The 18,221-nt window shown below is 40.8% G+C and overlaps 2 protein-coding genes and 1 non-coding gene across 7 annotated transcripts in view; all 3 read left to right on the top strand.

The window, feature by feature from the left end:
* Positions 1 to 7,941, top strand: part of POLE2 (DNA polymerase epsilon 2, accessory subunit) — a 33,614-nt gene extending 25,673 nt beyond the window's left edge. For all 3 annotated transcript variants that reach the window (XM_027065664.2, XM_015083300.3, XM_027065665.2), the window contains exons 18-19: positions 1,233 to 1,300; positions 5,047 to 7,941. In XM_027065664.2, coding sequence (XP_026921465.2) covers positions 1,233 to 1,300; positions 5,047 to 5,065 — 87 coding nt within the window. In that variant the 3' untranslated portion in view covers positions 5,066 to 7,941. The remainder of the gene's footprint in view (positions 1 to 1,232; positions 1,301 to 5,046) is intronic.
* On the top strand, positions 2,025 to 2,187 carry LOC113601644 (U1 spliceosomal RNA). The gene has a single exon (XR_003422935.2). It is a non-coding gene; the product is annotated as a U1 spliceosomal RNA (small nuclear RNA).
* A 2,608-nt stretch (positions 7,942 to 10,549) lies between the features above and the next one.
* DNAAF2 (dynein axonemal assembly factor 2) lies at positions 10,550 to 17,909 on the top strand. 3 transcript variants are annotated; one of them, XM_053224437.1, is made up of 3 exons: positions 10,550 to 12,739; positions 15,682 to 15,825; positions 17,065 to 17,909. In XM_053224437.1, the coding sequence occupies exons 1-3, from the start codon at positions 10,844 to 10,846 to the stop codon at positions 17,566 to 17,568; spliced, it is 2,544 nt and encodes an 847-aa protein (XP_053080412.1). In that variant the 5' UTR covers positions 10,550 to 10,843; the 3' UTR covers positions 17,569 to 17,909. The 3 variants fall into 3 exon arrangements, with proteins under 3 accessions (XP_053080412.1, XP_026921464.2, XP_053080413.1); XM_027065663.2 differs by having other exon boundaries at positions 10,575 to 12,844; XM_053224438.1 differs by having other exon boundaries at positions 11,446 to 11,577.
* Positions 17,910 to 18,221: the final 312 nt, after the last annotated feature.

Genomic DNA, 18,221 nt, shown 5'->3' with positions numbered 1-18,221 from the left:
TGTGATACAAACTATCTTCAGTAGTGATTTTTACTTTGTATTCTTCATTGATTCTTATGAATGTTAGACCTATTTTAATACTTTTTTGTTTTGTCTAGGCCATTTCTAGAAACATCATGACTTACTATTGCTTACTGCTTTCCTCAAACACTCATTTATTCTGTCCAGCTTCCTCTAAGACAGGGTTTCTTAACCATGCAACTGTTGACATTTTGAACCAAAGAATTTTTTCTTGGGGAGCACTGTCCTGTGCGTCAGAAGGGTACTTAGCAGCAACCTTGACCTCTCCCCACTAGATGCCAGTAGCAGCCCCCAGTTATTAACAGTGGGAAATGCCTCAGGATATTTGCCAAATGTCCCCTTGGGGGACACATTTTCTGTGGTTGAGAACTGCTCTGAGGAGGGGCACAGTCAACAATTTGGTTTCATTGTTTGAAATTTGTGGCCTGATTTTTTTAGAACCTTTATTCACTTTTCCAATATTTCACAATGAGGCTATTTCTTATTTAAATTTTACTCTTTGGGTGTTCTCATAGTTAATGCTTTATTTGATAACACCTTATTTCTGAATTTTTCCACTTTCTCATCCAGTAGGCCAGTAAACAGCCCTCTCTACACCATCATTCTGTCCTTTTTTACCTTATTTATACCTTTTGGGCAAGCCCCAAACTTGCCTTTGACATTGCTCCATCCCTTCTTGACACTTCCACTAACGGATGCCTGCAACGGGCCAGACACTGAGTTGGTGGCAGGCACACGGAGACTGAAACAAAAAGACCATCTCTGCCCTAGAGTTTAGTAGTGGACACATTGTGGGATTACTGCTCAGTTGCTTTGGGGGCACCTGAGAGGGGCATCAACCTAGATTTTTCACTGGAGGGAGAGAGGGGCAGGAAAACTTTCTTCAACATGATGTTTACTTGTCTTATAGGTGTATGTAGCATTGCACAGTACAGCATTTCTTAGGCTAGGTAGAGCCACCCTAAGCATTTCCAGATACATGTTAGTAGACGACAGTCTAGCCAACTTGAAAGACTTTTGCTTCAGGTAGAGCCATTTTATAGTAATATCTTCTCTCAGCAAAGATGGGGGGGGGAACATCTGCCTTATTACTTTATAGTCACATCTTACAACTTTCTTTTTAAGTCATGAGCAAGGAGTTTGATTTTAAAAGTAGGAATTCTTTTTAGGACAGTTGAGTGTTCACTTACAGGCATTTTTTTCTCCCAAAGGGATCTTTTCCAAGAAGTGGATTTTCATTCAAAGTTTTTTATCCATCCAGTAAGATAGTAGAAGACAGGTAAGTGTACCCCCAGAAACAGCAAGAAGGAGGTGTCTTTTAGTAGTGTATTGCTGAAAATCACAAGTCCTGTAGGTGTGCTGAGGTTTTTAAAAATATCTGTAATTGTCTTTTGGAATGTTCTAGGCTGAATTTCTGGTCATGCTGTGGGACGTAGAATTGTATGTACTTGATGGCACATTTGTGATAAAACAGATTAAGAACTGTTTTCTGAGGAATATCTCAGAACAGCTCTGGAGCTGGGTTAGTTCTTTTATAGGCTGACTTCTGATGACATCATTATTCAGAGAGGTCAGTCCCACCCTCCACATGGTTGATTCTCAAAACCTAGGTAATCTGCCTTAAATTGGCAGCAAACAAGTAGGGGGGGGGGGCGGTGGGCAGGGACTAGATGTGTGTGTGGTGATGGTGAGGGGTTGGGGTTGGGAGGCTGTCTTGGGAAAAAAGAATAATGACCTGGGAGGGCAGTGGTTTTCAAAGGGTGATCTATAGACCACTCTCATCCAAATCTTCTGGAATCCTTGTTAAAAATGTTATGTTTCTGGGGTGCGGAGCATAGGTGGCCCAGTTGGTTTAAGTGACCAATTCTTGATTTCAGCTCAGGTCATGATCTGAGGGTTCGGGGGTTTGAGCCCTGCATTGGGCTCTGTGCTGACATCGCAGAGCCTGATTGGGATTCTCTGTCTCCCAAAATAAATTAACACTTAAAAACAAAACAAAAAAGTTTCTTACCCTGGCCCAGGAGATACCATGGTCATGAAAGTGGTTTTCCCAGGGCAAGGCTTATCCATTGCACTCCTGGTGTGCCAACCCCTGCGATGTCCCTGAATGTGGGAAGCCCGGCTGCATAATTTGTGGCAGTGGGGAACTGCTTTTGTGTTCCCTGCTGGAGGCGGGAACTTAATCCAGGATTAAGCTGGAATTTAGTCCTGTTAAATTCCAGGATTCTGCTCCAGACCTATCAAATGTCTCTAGTTTAGGGCCCAAGAATATGCATTATTGACCCTATTTCCCTTGGATTCGGGCATCCTAACATGCGATTTCTCAGTTAATCATATTTTGAAAATGCTCCCACATTCAGATAAGAACAAGTGAGCAAGTAACTGCCTTCTGGGTTCTTGTCAGAGAATATAATCTTGAACACACAGCCCAGTTGTCTTTCATTTTTGGTGGGCAATTAACATATTTACTCAAATAAAAACAAACATGAGTACATGATAAAAATTTCGATGTTTAAAAGTATAAAATTGGAAAGGAAAAATACATATGCTTCCTAACCCTAAAACTGTGATTAACAGTTTCTTACATATTTCTTGAAAAAAAAAATGCATTGTTCTTGCTGCTCAATAACTCATGGAGGATTTAAGTCCATTCACTTTGAGATACTGTAAATTTTATTCTCGGATTCACTCACTTGACACATATTTGACTCTTACAGCATTCCAGACACTGCTTAATTTGTGGAATGAATACAGCCAGACAGATACTCATTAAGGTCGCAGATATTCTAGTCTATTCTATAAGCCCAACAAATGTTTGACTCTACCTAGCCCACACTGAATCCTAAACTGCCCCCGCCACCTGATTTGGAATGCCCTTAGGTAAGAGGAAGCACCTGTCTCCAGTCTCATGGCTCCCTATTGTCACACCTGGATGCCCCTGAGGCATCTGACTTTGTGATCCCAGGATTAAGTGACCTCTGAGGGGTGTCTGCCAGGAGCATATTTTGTCCACCTTCAGGATGACTTTTACTGAACTGCCATTTGATATGAAACTTACTCTGCTGTGAAAACCAGTACCGGGAACTTTCAGTAGGTCTCAGGACAAGAGAATTCTGTGTCTGTCCCAAGCAACTGTTTATCTTAGGGGAGACTGTGTATCTTCTGAGAAGCTCCCTTTGCTTTAGCTGCTAGGAAGTACAACCAGATGTGTAGCCCACTTTGATAGCAGCAGAGGAATTACTAGCATAAATTTTGGGTGCAGCTCTGGCTTCATTTTCTCTCCCCTGTATTTTGCCCTTGAATTTCCTCATTTACTTTTACCTTTTTATGACATCTCTGCAAGCCATTTTATACTCTTTTCTTAAAAAATGAGTCAGGATACAAGTAAGTAAATCACAACAGGAAATGAACTGATGTATTAATTATGATGGCAAAGACTTCAGCTGTTTCTGGTAACGTTGCCGGATTGACATGCAGAATTGTTTGCGTTCTAAGCACTTTTTGCAGAACTCTTTGACAGTTCCTGACATTATTGTGTTAGAAGTCATGTGTGTACCCGTCTTCCTTAAAAGCTTCTAGCATAGCCTTTGACTTGCAGTTGACGCTCACCGTTGGTTGAGTTGAAATAGTTGGCTCCTTTATCTTCTATGGACTCAGCTGCTGGAAAGTTTTGACATGATTTCCAAACTATAATTTAGTAGTAATAATTGAAGGAATCTTTTCAGTGCTGGCTCAAACGGGTTGATGTACATTTACTTTCAAGAGAACAGAAGACAATTTGAAGATACAGTGGAATAATTTGGTCTTCCTGCTATTTTTAGTTTCTCCTTAGAAGAAATCGTTTAGTAAATTATTTGTGAAATCATACTGTAGACTTAATCACAGAAACTGTAGTCAAAGTAGATAAGGTTAACCCTGTTTCCATATGTACTCTCAAATACAGTTGTTTATTTTAAAACACAGTATTGGTGATGTAGTGCAGAAATAAATACCCATTTTCACACATAGTTGGCCAGAATAAAAAGTGGTAAAAACTTTTATGGAAGGGAATTTGACAGGATTTCTTAACACCTAGACTATATATACCAGCGATTCCATTTTTAGGAATTTATCCTCCAGGTATACTTAGGTTTATGTTTAAAAGTAGGTACTGGTGGGGTGCCTGGGTGGCTCAGTCAGTTAAGCGTCCGACTTTAGCTCAGGTCATGATCTCACCGTTCGTGAGTTCGAGCCTCACATCAGGCTCTGAGCCTGGAGGCTGCTTCAGATTCTGTGTCTCCCTCTCTCTCCTCCCCTCCCCTGCTCATGCTGTCTCTCTCTCTCAAAAATAAACATTAAGGGGTGCCTGGGTGGCTCAGTCGGTTGGGCGTCCAACTTCAGCTCAGGTCATGATCTTGCGGTCCGTGAGTTCGAGCCCCGCATCGGGCTCTGGGCTGACAGCTGAGAGCCTGGAGCCTGTTTCGGATTCTGTGTCTCCCTCTCTCTCTGACCCTCCCCTGCTCATGCTCTGTCTCTCTCTGTCTCAAAAATAAATAAATGTTTAAAAAAAAAAAGTTAAAAAAATAAAATAAAAGTAGGTACTGGCACTTTACTGTAGGTTTTGTAATAGCAAAACAAACAGTGTGAATGTGTATCCATTTAAATGTGTGTGCTTCTTCAGAACTTTTTGAATTTAAATTCCAAAGCCTTAAAGGAAGGGATTAGGTTAAAAATTATAAATATACTTGTTACTAATTGAAAAAAGGTGTAGAATAGTGCTTATTGTATTCTACCACTTATGTGTTTTTAAAGTATATACCCCCACAATACATGCTTACATATAATTACATTATCTTTATAAGGACAAATAATTGCTTCTGGGAGCAGAGACGGAGTGTGAGACTGACTGATTTTTCACTCTGTCCCCTTCTAAATTTGGAACAATATGCATGTAATGACCTATTTTTAAAATGAACTACATTTAAATATTAAGAAATGTATAATAAATTAGGTTTCCGAACTAATTTTATGAGTTTCTATTTTCAGCAAACTTCAAGGTTTCTGAGATTCTAAGACCATCTGAAGACAGAAAATTCATCAGTTTCTGCTTAATTTTGTATCTATGTAATTTTGATAAGTTATAATAAAATTATGATAAACTTAGAATGTTCTTAAATTTGTATTTTATGGAATTTTGTTATTGTTATAATAAACATGGTACAGTTTACAAGGTTTTATAGCAAAAATATTTTCTGCATAGTCTTAAGAAACATGTGAAAGTATGTATGAGGATATAATCTGATTATACATTTATGGTCAAAAACTGAAGTTTTGGGGCACCTGGGTGGCCCAGTTGGTTGAGCGTCTGACTTCGGCTCAGGTCATGATCTCGCAGTTCCTGAGTTCAGGCCCTGCTTTGGGCTCTGTGCTGAAAGCTTGGAGCCTGCTTCAGATTCTGTGTCTCCCTCTCTCTCTCGAAAATAAACATTAAAAAAAAATTTTTTTTTAAGGTTTAATTATTTATTGTCTAGCCATATACCAATATTCATTTTAAGAAAAGTAGAAATATTTAAAATTTTCTGAACCCTTGTTTTAGTCTAACTTAGGTTTTTATCACCATAAGAGTCCTAATGGTATATTCAGCAATTTTCAAACTGTTTAAATTTCAAGTCACAGAATTTATTCTAATAGTGAAAACCTTTGCGTCAGGATATTACTATGATAATTTCATAATTATCTTCTGGCACTGGAAATTTAAAAACACATAGTCCCCCTAGATTTTACATTTAGAAGACACAAGTGTTTATTTTAATATCGTCCCCTCACTTACCTTTTAGTTTATGGCATTGCAATAATAGCCTAGAAATGAATCTGAATGACAGGAAGTTGTTAGAGGTACAAAGAATTTCTCAAATGTAAGAGTATCTTGATATTACAAAGAGCCTGGAATGGAAGACATTTCTTTGAAAGAAAATTAGCTTTTGGGAGAATAGAGACTGATAAAAAATAAAAATGACATACTGAAAGGAAAATTCCTCAAGGAAATTTAATCTGAACGTAGTGATAAGTGAATTAGTAGTTAAGAGTGAAGTGGCAACTTAAGAAGTGGTTTGAAGATGGAAAATCTGGGGAGAGCATTAGTAGAGGCCTGATGTTAGAAGAGCAAGATTTAGCTTTAATTTCAAGAATAACCTAGAGAGGGGTGCCTAGGTGGCTCAGTCAGTTAACTGTCCAACTTCGGCTCAGGTCATGATCCCATGGCCCTTGAGTTCCAGCCCGGCATCGGGCTCCTTGCTGTCAGCACAGAACTCTCTTCAGATCCCGTCTCCCTCTCTGCCCCTCCCCTGCCCACACTCTATTTCTCAAAAAATAAACATTAAAAAAAAAAAAAAAGAATAACCTAGAAAAAGTTAAAGAAGAAATCAAGGCATAAGGTCAAATGCTATATATATCTTGCTTGGAAAATGTACAATTTGGGCCTTAAAAGTGGTAGCGAAATAAACACTGTAAGGTTGTTGGTCCAGTTATGAGAACGAGAGCTACCTATGAAAGATGATGGGTCGAAAGTTATAAATGGAAATTGATACGTGTTCCCTCATTCACTAACTCCTTCATTTAACAAATAATTGTTTCTATAAAATGAACTTTTTGAGATCTTTTCACATTTAACGGCTAGAAAGACAGGGTGCATTTAGGCGTTAGCAAGGTGAAGTGAAATGACGCAGGGTAGTTAACTATGAGCAGAGAAGTTGCCAAAACCAGGCAACAAGATAGTAACTAGAACCGGGTGGGAATCAGTGTTGTCCAGAAACGTAAAGCAGAAGTCTGAAAGATGGAGCAGTAGAGGAGGAGCACTCAAAGGGCATCCTGGGCTGCTTTGGGGCAAATCAGAGGGGTGTTGTGCTCCCCGACTTGGTGTTTACTCAGCTGGAGCGTGGCCCACCTCACTGCAGAAATCTGGGTATGAGGCCCTGTCATAGGAAGGTGTGTGTGCCTTCGAGCAGGGGCCAGGTAGTTCACAAGATGGGAGTGGGTAAGATTTCTATGAGAAAAGCGAACACTTGGTCTCGAGTGGGGAATCCACAGGAAGTGCAGACTGGAGCGCGCAGGCCCACCTAAGGATGGCACCTGCTGTTGTTCTGCCATCAGCCAGTCATGGCCACACGGGAAGCCTAGACCAGTCTGCCATTTTGGAGAAATCCGTACTGTCAGGAAAAGCATCCCGAGTGTTCAAGCACTGGTGACTAATTGAAATCACCAAAGTTTGCACCAAAGACGACATGATTACAGACTGGATTATGCCCGTGAATTGCTTTCTCTGCCTTACAAGCACAGAAATTGTAACTTGTGTTCTATAAAATACACCTATTAAGTAAGATGAGTTGGGTCCCAATCATTCAATCACTAAAATCTATTGTGGAATCTGCTGTGTTTTCGTAGAGTGAGGGGGCCACAGGCAGGGTAAAATGAAAATGGAATGTTTCAGTTCTGACCCTGTGCACATTCGTGTGTTTTCCAAGGAGCGTAGGCCCCCTCCTACCATATTCAACCAGTAAAGCTCCGTTTTTATTGTTCTTATATTTTGGGCTTTATTTTTAGACAAGCCTGAATAAAAAAGGTGGTCGGGTTTGGAAAGGGGTAGGAAACTGCCACTCTAATTCTTTAATACATTGTTAAATGTTTACCATGCTAGACACTAAGCTAAGTGCTTACTGTGCTATTTAGGCTCCGTTAGGTCACCATTACGTTTAATTTGTAAGTGAACAGACAGGAACAGGGAGATTAAATAAGTTGCCAAGGTCACACAGCTGGTAAAGGTCAGAGACAAGTTCACTCCATCGTGTATTGTTTCCCTTCTACTCCCTTACTAAACAGTAATTTTTACTCCACACTTCAGAAGTTACACAGGATCATCTATCTAGAGCTATGTTTTAAATTGAAGGTTGAGCTCATCAGTGGGTTAAAATAAATAGGTCACAGCAGAATAGAAAATTCTAAGGTGTTAAGTATTGTTGCATGATACTATTGTTTCAATCATGTGCCAGTCAGGAGTTGGCATGTTGTCAGAGCTGTCTCACTTGCTTTAGTGGATATCAGGCCAACACCCCACTCCTCCCAAAAGGACAATCACTAGCCTGATTTCTAGCAGGAAGATTTATCTTGCCAAGCTTTGCCTATTGTACAACGGGATCATATGATATGTATTATTTTGCATCTGGTTTCTTTCACATGACCTTGTTAATAACATTTATCCACATTATTCATTCATGTCCATTGTGTGGATATACACATTTTATTTGTCCATTCTACTACTGATGAGAATTTGGGTAGTTTCTACTGTTTGTCTATTATGAATATTGCTATTATAAATATGCACATTCTAGTGTATGTCTTTTGATAGAGATATGTGTTTCTGTTGAATATATATATGGAAGGAGAATTTCTTAGTCATGAGATATACATTACAGTCAACAGAGATTTTCCAAAGTGATTAATCCAAAAGATACTTCCAGCATACTAGAGTGTCAGTTTCTTCACATCCTTGGAGCACAATGATTTTGTTTTGTTCCAGTGCCTAGGCCATCTAAGCAGTAGGTGCAGCAACTGTGCACTAAATATCTGTTCAAAAAATGAATCTGAACTTACATGGCATTTAAAGCTGTGGCCTTGATTAAGATCATCTGTGAAGAGGGACACTTGGATGGCTGTCAGTTAAGTGACCAACTCCTGGTTTCAGTTCAGGTCATGATCTCACAGTTCACGAGTTTGAGCCCTGCATCGGGATCCACGCTGACAGTGCAGAGCCTGATTGGGATTCTCTCTCTTTCTGCCGCTCTCTGGCCCTCTTCCTCTCAAAAAAAAAAAAAAAAAAAAAATCATCTGGAAAGAAATACAATTTTTTTTTAATGCTTATTTATTTTTGAGGGGGGGCGGGGAGATCATGAGCCAGGGAGAGGCAGAGAGAATCCCAAGCAGGCTCCATGCTGTCAGTGCAGAGCCTGACATGGAGATCGATCTCATGAACTGGGAGACGATGACCTGAGCCGAGACCAAGGGTCGGACACTTAACTGACTGAGCCATCCAGGCGTCCCCTAAAAATTCAATTAGATAACAGGGCTGATGAACAAACTTTGGGTGACTCCTACAGTTAGAGACCGGGCAGGAGAGAACGAGCAGAGGAGGAAAATGGGAGAGCATGAAGTTCTTCAAGAGTAAAGTAGGTTTCAAGGAGGGGGCAGTCCACTGTTTTTGAATGCTGCCAAGAGATTGTAAGATGGGGGCAGAGGCTGGGAAAGGAGTTAGATTTTGGTCATTTCAAACCTGAGGGACTTAAACATTAAATCATTCACATTGAGACCTCATATAGATAACCGGATATAGGAGTCCGGTGTTTAGAACCTGATATATAAGCCTGGTATTTGTGAGTGTAAATGTATTTGTGAAGGAGAGAATGTAAATGGAGAAGAGACAGGGTTCCAGCCCAGAGGCATTTCTACTGCAAAGTGGAACAGAGGCAAACATTTATAAAACATGATACAGAGTCAAGTGTCTCACGAGGTAGGAGAGAGACTTGGAAAGTGTGTTGCCACTGAGGTCATGCCAACATTAACTGAGTTAAATGCTGAGGACAGTTTCAACAAAATGAGAACAGAAACTAACAATCACTGGATTTAATAACTACCAATTAATAACTACCTTAGTAAATATTCTTCTAAAACATCACTGTGAATGACTGCACAGAATCCCATTGTATGGCAGTAGCTAAATCTGCTCACCCAGTCTCATTGTTGGAATTCTTAGATTCTTCCCAAACCTCGACAATTATGGGTAATGTTGCCTTGACCACACTCTTAGATTTGAAATTGCTAGATGAAAAGAGTATGTATCTTCTCAAGGCTTTTGATATAGCTACCAAACTACTCTCTAGAAAGGTTTTATTAAATTCTATACCACCCCAAGGAAACACAGTAATTGCAAAAACTGCCTTTGCCATTTTGATCAGTGATATATGGGATCTTACAGTTGCATTTTTGTTATTAAGGTCCTGGGGCACCTGGCTGGCTCAGCTGGAGGAGCAGGTGACTCTTGATCTTGGGGTTGTGAGTTCCAGCCCCACCCTGGGTGTGTAGAGATTACAATCAATCAATCAATCAACTTAAACTGTCCTGCATGTTTATTGCTCATTGGCCATATACGAATAGCCTGCACATATCTCTTGCCCCAAATGTGAGTTGTTTATAGGGCAAACTGGTGACATATCCAGAAATCTGAAATGTTGGTGTAAAGTAAAAAAAAAAAAAAAAATGTAGATAAGCTTAAGGGTACCTGGGTGGCTCAGTCTGTTATAGTGGGACTCTTGGTTTCGGCTCAGATCATGATCTCAGGGTTGGTGGGTTCCAGCCCCCCAGTGGGGTCCACGCTGACAGCACAGAGCCTGCTTGGGATTCTCTCCCTCCCTTTCTGCACTTCCCCCACTTGCTCTATCTCTCAAAATAAATAAATAAACTTAAAAAAATGTAGATAAGCTTAAACTGAATTACAGCTTGCCAGTATACTAGCTAAGTGACCTTGGTCAGGTAACTTCTCAGGTCCCATAGTCTTTGTGAAATGGTGATCAGGTCTACCTTGAAGTGTTGTGAACAATAACTTACATAAATACTGGAAATTACAACAATTATTATGACAGTTATTCTGCATAAGCAATTGCACCATGGCACAGGAATCTAAAAATGCAGTATGTAGAGTAATTGATTGATTTGAAGAAACTAAGAGGCTATTTGCGGCATTTCCACCATCCCACTCCAATTTCTGCCCCTCCTCCCGGGTGCTGGTAGTGTCACTATGGCAACGACCACGCGCTGCCGCTGCCGCTGCTGTAGGCTCCGTTCTCTGGCGGTTACCGAACTCCGCCACCACCCCACTCTCCGCAGACCAGCGACTGCACCGCGCGTCCCGACCACCTGGTCTCGGGTAAATCTCCCCTGGCTCGAAGGCCAGGAGCCACGGGGCAGGATGGCCAAGGCGGGAGCCTCTTCGTCGCTGGAGGACTTGGACCTGAGCGGAGAAGAGGTCCAGCGGCTCACCTCCGCCTTCCAGGACCCGGAGTTCCGGCGAATGTTCTCCGAGTACGCAGAAGAGCTCACAGACCCCGAGAACCGGCGGCGCTACGAGGAGGAAATCACCGCGCTAGAGCGTGAACGTGGAGTGGATGTGCGGTTCGTACACCCGCAACCTGGCCACGTGCTGCGCACTAGCCTCGACGGGGCGCAGCGCTGCTACGTGAACGTGTGCAGCAACGCACTGGTGGGCGCGCCCAGCAGCCGACCCGGCCCTGGGGGCGCGGCGACCGGCAGCCAGTGGTCCCTGCCCTACAGCCTGGCTCCCGGCCGCGAGTACGCGGGGGGCCGAGGGACCCGCTACACTGTCTACGACGTAGTCTTCCACCCAGACGCGCTCACGCTAGCCCGGCGCCACGAGAGCTTCCGCCAGATGCTGGACGCCACGGCCCTAGAGGCCATCGAGAAGCAGTTCGGCGTGAAGTTAGACCGCAGGAATGCCAAGACTCTGAAGATCAGGTACAAAGGGACTCCGGAGGCCGCCGTCCTGCGCACACCCCTGCCCGGGGGTGTCCCGGCCCGGCCCGAAGGGGAGCCGGAGAGCCCTCTCCCCGATTTCCCCTACCCCTACCGGTGCCCGGCGGTGGCCGGGAACTCTGTGGTCCCCCAGACCCAGGCGCCCTCCCCTCCGGAGGCGGTCCTGCAGCCCGCCCCCACAGAACCTCGCTACAGCGTGGTGCAGCGCCACCACGTGGACCTCCAGGATTACCGCTGTTCCCGGGATTCGGCCCCCAGTCCGGTGCCCCGGGAGCTGGTGGTCACCATCGAGCTGCCGCTGTTGCGCTCGGCCGAGCAGGCGGCGCTGGAGGTGACGGGAAAGCGGCTGTGCCTTGATTCAAGGAAGCCCGACTACCGGCTGCGGCTCTCGCTCCCGTACCCGGTGGACGACAGCCGCGGCAAGGCGCAGTTCAACAAGGCCCGGCGACAGCTGGTGGTCACGCTTCCCGTGGCACTACCCCCAGCGCGCCAGAAACCCACGGCGGAGCCGGAAGATTCGGTCTACACACCCGGAACTGACGGCGCGGCGTGCCCTTCCGCTCGCGAGGGGGAGGTGCGCCCGGCAGGGGGTTGTGCCGGGATTGGCGGCCCGGAACCCAGGCTCCCTGGCGCTGTGGATTTACAGAGCACTAGTCCGGCCGCCGCTGTGGAGGAGCTTGTCTCCCAGCCCGAGGAGCGGGACTTGGAAGGGCAAGCTGTGTGGACAACGGGCATCGAGGAGGAGCCGCCTTCCGTAGCAGGGAGCTCACCTGGGGACGGTGGAGGAGGCTCCCCTTGTACTTCATCTGGGGACCTTGACAGGGGGTCTTCTGCAGGAAGAGGGAGTGCGCGGGGAGATCTCAGTGTTGAGACGCGCGTGATCGGGGAAGGTGTTCCATCTGATCGAGCCATGGGTCGTCCCGGGACGGGCAGCAGGGAACCATTGTGTCCTCCTTTGCAGTGTAATCAGGATGAAGAATCCCTGACTCTGCTAATTCAAGTGCCTCGGATCCAACCGCAAAGCCTTCAAGGGGATGTGAGCCCCTTCCGGTACAAATTGTGCTTCTCCACCCAAGACTTAGTTTATTATTCTTTCTTTTTGCAATTCGCTCCAGAGAATAAATTGAATACCAAAGAACCTGTGGTTAGTATTTCTTCAAACAATGCAGTGATAGAACTGGCCAAATCTCCAGAATGCCATGGACATTGGAGAGAGTGGTATTATGGTTTAAACAAAGATTCTTTGGAGGTAACAGTTCTTTCTAGATTCTTAATATTTGAAATATTCCATCCCACTTTTAAAATTTACTATTAAAACTGGCCCTTGAACAACAGAAGTTGGAACTGCCTGGATCTACTTACAAGCAGATCTTTTTTGAAAAAGCTTTAAGTGTATTTTGTTAAGATTTTATTTTCAAGTGATCTCTATACCCCACCTGGGGCTCGAAATCACCACCAGAGGTCAACATCAGGCTCCATTGACTGAGCCAGCCAGGTGCCCCTAAATGTATTTTCTTTTATGATTTTATTAATAACATTTTGTTTTCTCTAGTTTACATTATAAGGACATAGTATAAATGCAAAATATGTGTTAATGGACTGTTTATGTTATCAGTAAGGCTTCCAATCTGCAGTAGGCTATTCGTAGTTAAGCGTTAGGGCAGTCAAAAGTTGTAGGTGGAGTTTTCAACCGTGGGATGGGGGGCGCCCCAACACCCCCACCCCGCCACCCTTGTTGAAGGATTAACTGAATAAATATTGTTAAACTGAACATCAAGATCAACTACACCTCTTATGGGCGGGTACTCTAGAACTTGGGGCTGAGGTTATTGAGGTTCTTGAATTTCAGATTCTAACCCTTGAATTTGTTAAAAGCTAAAAAAAAATTACATGTAACAGATGAATACCTCAATGCAAACCACCAGTTGTTAATTTATGAGTTGAAAAAGTTCCTTAGAACTTCAAATTTTACAGTTTTTTTAAAAAAATTAATAGTACCAAAGTACTAATTCCCAGAAATAAAACTTGTTGCAGAGTATATATTGAAAATTAACTTGCTGGTCTTGGGCTTTAACTTGCCAGAAATTTTCACTTCTTCCTGTTATTTTCCTAGATATTTGCTAATAAGTTATATTTTATGAGGGGCATCTTCTGGGAGAAGTGGTTAATTTGAAACCATCCCAAAATAGTAAATAAGCCAGGACTAGGTAAAATACTTTGTGAGAATATAATATGAAATTGACTATCTGTTTATATCATCAGAAGGGGGACATTTAGGAAAGGGCAGTTGTTTCCTGTAATTGTTTTATTTCTTTACTTATTTTTAAAGTTTATTTAAGTAATCTCTACACCTAACGTGGGCCTTGAACTCACAATCTGAGATCATGAGTCGTATGCCCTTCTGAATGAGCCAGCCAGGTGCCCCTGTAATTGTTTTAATAAATGTAAAAATAAAACTGGGAAGAAGGCTTTATGGATAAGCAGTTGAGAGAATACTAAAGAATATATTATAATCTAATTTTCTAGAAAGCTAACATTATTTTAGCAAGGAAATTAGACCAAAATGGGATTAGGGCAACTGTGTGTTACATCTTTGATGCCTGAAATAGATTTATAATTACTTCATTAGTCATCACATTTGCTAAGGCTGATGGAACCATAATACTCCATTATTCTTTACACTTCACTGGACTAGGCTCTAAGTATTAAAGTGAAATTATTTTAAAATCACAAGAGTAATAGGTGGGTAGACATAGAATATATAATGATTACATTATATGCATTATATGGAAATAATTATAAAGAAACTGGATTGTGATGGTGAAGGTCAGAATTGTTACTTTACACATAAGTACAATATTATTTATAAAAGCCTTAAATATCCACTGGAAATTTTCCTAGAGATATAGGACCACTAAATTGAATATCTTTTATTAGAGTAAAATCAGCCATTAGAATAAGGCAAGCTTATGCAAATCCTCTATATTTTAATCATAACCATTTCCATTATAAATATTACTTTTCCTTGGGTTTACTAAAGACTAAAGTATTTGGTGTATTTTTGTGTAATTAATGTGTTTTTCCAGAGACAGGAACCTTAGAAATGCTTTTAATTAGGGAATGTTTCTATCATCAGTTATTCTGGAACTTAAAATAATAGGAATGAAATTACTCCAAATTTTTGGGTAAGATTTTTCTGTACCCAAGGTTCACTTTGGTAGGCGTTCACAAATGTAGATACTGTATAAAATAAGGGAACTTGAAACTTGTCTCTTTCTGATTTTGCCCTCCCATTTGGACCAAATAATGAACTGTGTTTATTTGGAAATTTGTTTTTATGTAAGTATTTTATTTCAGGCAACAATAAACTGATTTTATGAATTTTAAATATGGTTATCCCTTCAACACCCTAACTATATACCTATATTCATTTCACATGAATATGCACAAACTGCTTTGTGTTTGAGAGTCTGGTAAAAGTGATTTATGCATTTCCAATCTTTCCTATGTCTCTTGAAATCTGTTTCATTCTTATAAATAGCTATATGCTAGTGTCACACTGGATTATCTCAATGTGTAAAATTAGAATCTACTTCTCAAGTAAAATATTATATTTGGCTGTTACCTGGCCAAGAACTAAAACACAAACTGGTCACACAAAATTTGAATAAATCCTGTCATGTATTTTTCTTAGCTGACTCATTAGGAAGTATTCTAAAATTAAATTACATTTTATAGCTGTGACTGCATTTATAGACCTAGTGGTGATGTTATTCTTATACAATATTGAGAAAAAAAATAAAAATATCATTTATAAGTAAGATTATCTCAGAGTGTTAACAGAGACTTAGAAAAGGAACTAGGATTTTTTAAAGACTTTTCTTTTAGCGCCTTTGCTGTTATATGTATATACTCTTGCTACTCTTAACTACTCAATACTGTTTTCTTCTGCCAAAACAGCATAGGAGTAACATTAAACATTTAAAAGTATAATCCTGAACTGTGTTAAGAACTTTTACGAGCTGTTCTTAGATCAAATGTGTCAAGAATAACTTATGAGGCAGAATTTTTTTTCTCTTATTTTAGGAAAAGCTGTTTGTCAATGAAGAAAATGTTAATGAGGTACTTGAAGAGGTCCTGAGCTCTCCATTTAAACAGACAATGTCCTTAACCCCACCATTAATTGAAGTTCTTCAGGTTACTGATAGTAAGATTCAGATTCACGCAAAGGTAAGGATTTGGTGGCCTTTGTAGAGTAGTGATTTAGGACCAGGTTAAAGCCTGACCAATATCTTAATTTTTGATTTCTTGATGTCATAACTTTAAATCAAATGTACATAGTATCTGGGAAGACTTAGGAGTAAAGACCTCTTTGTATGTATTTTACTGTGTGCCATGCACTTTGTGATTTATTTTCACACAGATCTCATTTCATCCCAAAGTAACTCTCCATTGAGGAATAGAGTGAGACTAACATTTAGGAAGTTTGAGTACCAGTCCAGGGACAAACAAGTCTTTTTGACTCTCAAACCTTGGGAAGGAGCTGTGTCATTCTGTTTGTTCATTATTTCTAGTTGATCCATAAGTTTGGTTATTTTGTAAAATTAATTATTTAATTAATTATATTTTAGAAAGGGAGAGAGCGAGCATGGGGGAGAGAGGCAAGGGAGAAAGCATCTTTTTTTTTTTTTTTAAAGTTTATTTATTTTGAGAGAGATTGCATGCACATGCCTGCACAGTTGGGGGAGGGGCAGAGAGAGAGAGGAAGAGCCGGAATCCCAAGCAGGCACCACACTGTCAGTGTAGAGCCCAATGGGAGGCTTGATCTCACGAACTGTGAGATCATGACCTAAGCCCAAATCAAGAGTTGGATGCTCAACCGACTGAGCCACCCAGCTGTCCTGGGAGAGACAATCTTAAGCAGGCCGTCTGCTCAGGGTGGAGCCTGATGTGTGGCTTTATCCCATGACTCTAGGCTGTGGAATCATGACCTGAGTCCACGTTTAACCCACTGAGCCACCCACGTACCCCTAGTTTGGTTATTTTTAGTCATCAATATTGGACACAGAGATAATTTAGTAACTAGCACAGTTAATTTATATATGAATGTGGGGAGGGAGTGGATCTAAAGAATCACAGAAATTCAAGAAAACTCAAGAAATTCAAGAATGACCTTATTAGAAAGACTACTAAAGGGTTGGTAGGCCAGGATTATTTTATCTTGAAGGAGATGAGGAGTCACTGGAAGGAATTAATCAAGAATTAATGCCAGGTTTGCATTGTCTGCATTATTAAAAAATAACTGGCAGCATTCGGAAGATGACTTTGAGGGGGAAGCCTGGAAATCCGCAGTTCTGCAAGGGTTGTTCCCTCACAATTAAAAAAAAAAAATCTATACCCAGAGAGTACTACAATTTAATTTTCTATTTGTTTCAAAGAATTCTTAATTTATTGTTTCTCTTGACCTAGTTGCAAGAATGTAGTAACTCTGAGCAGCTTCATGAAAAGGAAGAAAAAGTCAATGAAGGAAGTCCTGTAACTGAAAAAGAAAATCTAGAACATCCTACCGCCTCAACAACTGATTCTGATTCATCTGTGGCAGTTAAAGTACTAGAAACAGACGGTTGTGGTTCAGTTGTATGCTTGCAACAAGAGTCTCTTGATGTTTCTCACATGCTATTTGGAAAGTCTCAGCAACCTGAGTCAAAAATGGAACCTGAATTTATAAAAGAAGAAAGTCCCGTTTACTCAAATGAGGAAAAAGATAATTTAAAAGAACCAGTGATAACAGAAGAGAAAGAATTACATGGAGACCACCAATCATTACTAAACGAAACAACAGTTCACAATTTACCTGGTCTTGACAACATAAAAGAAACCAATATGCAGGATGGTAGTGTGCATTTTATTAAAGATCATGTGACTCAATGTGCATTCAGTTTTCATAATTCTTTGCTGTATGACTTGGATTAATTCTATATAATTTTAGAATTTAAAAGTTAAGAGTAAAGTTTTTTGGACTTAGATTATTTTTCTGTTAACTATTATTGTAAAACAAAGTACTTAAGAAAGTATAAAATTAAAATTTTCAATTTTGATTCTAATGGGGAAACTGACCATATTTTTTGCATGTATAATTTATACAGTTTCCTTAATTATGGTGATTTTTGTGATTCCTCTGATAGATGTGTACTTTTTCTAATGGAGGGTTATTAAACATATAGTTTTAATACAACCTGTATATATTTGCTTCTGTTTGTTTTTGGCTTCTTTTCTTTACCATAATTTTAATAAAGTTTTAAAGTAAATATTCACTAAGTTGTGTCTGTTACAAAAATTCTCAAGAATGCAATTAACTGGAAATTAATCAGTATGTGTGTGGTGGGATAGAATCTCAAAACTATGCATTTATAAGTTTCACTAAATAGAACATATTTATGTTTGAAAAAGAGATTCTTAGAAGTTTACCAACCAATATTAACGATCCAAACGATTACAATACAAATACACTGAATGAAATTTAGTATTTTTGCTTCAAGTCTGTATTTTACTCTTCTCATGTCTGTCACACACAAAATACAGGTGATATAGTGATACTTTTGAAAACTGAACTTCTTAAAAGGTGT

The sequence above is a fragment of the Acinonyx jubatus genome, chromosome B3 (assembly GCF_027475565.1).
Source record: "Acinonyx jubatus isolate Ajub_Pintada_27869175 chromosome B3, VMU_Ajub_asm_v1.0, whole genome shotgun sequence".
In the NCBI taxonomy this organism is placed as follows: Eukaryota; Metazoa; Chordata; class Mammalia; order Carnivora; family Felidae; genus Acinonyx; species Acinonyx jubatus.
This window is presented reverse-complemented; position numbering and strand designations above follow the sequence as displayed.

Coding starts and splice junctions, on each gene's coding strand:
- DNAAF2 (XM_027065663.2), top strand. CDS start 10,844: ATGGCAACGACCACGCGCTGCCGCTGCCGCTGCTGTAGGCTCCGTTCT. Junction 12,845..15,681: donor TAAACAAAGATTCTTTGGAG/GTAACAGTTCTT, acceptor CTCTTATTTTAG/GAAAAGCTGTTTGTCAATGA. Junction 15,826..17,064: donor AGATTCAGATTCACGCAAAG/GTAAGGATTTGG, acceptor CTCTTGACCTAG/TTGCAAGAATGTAGTAACTC.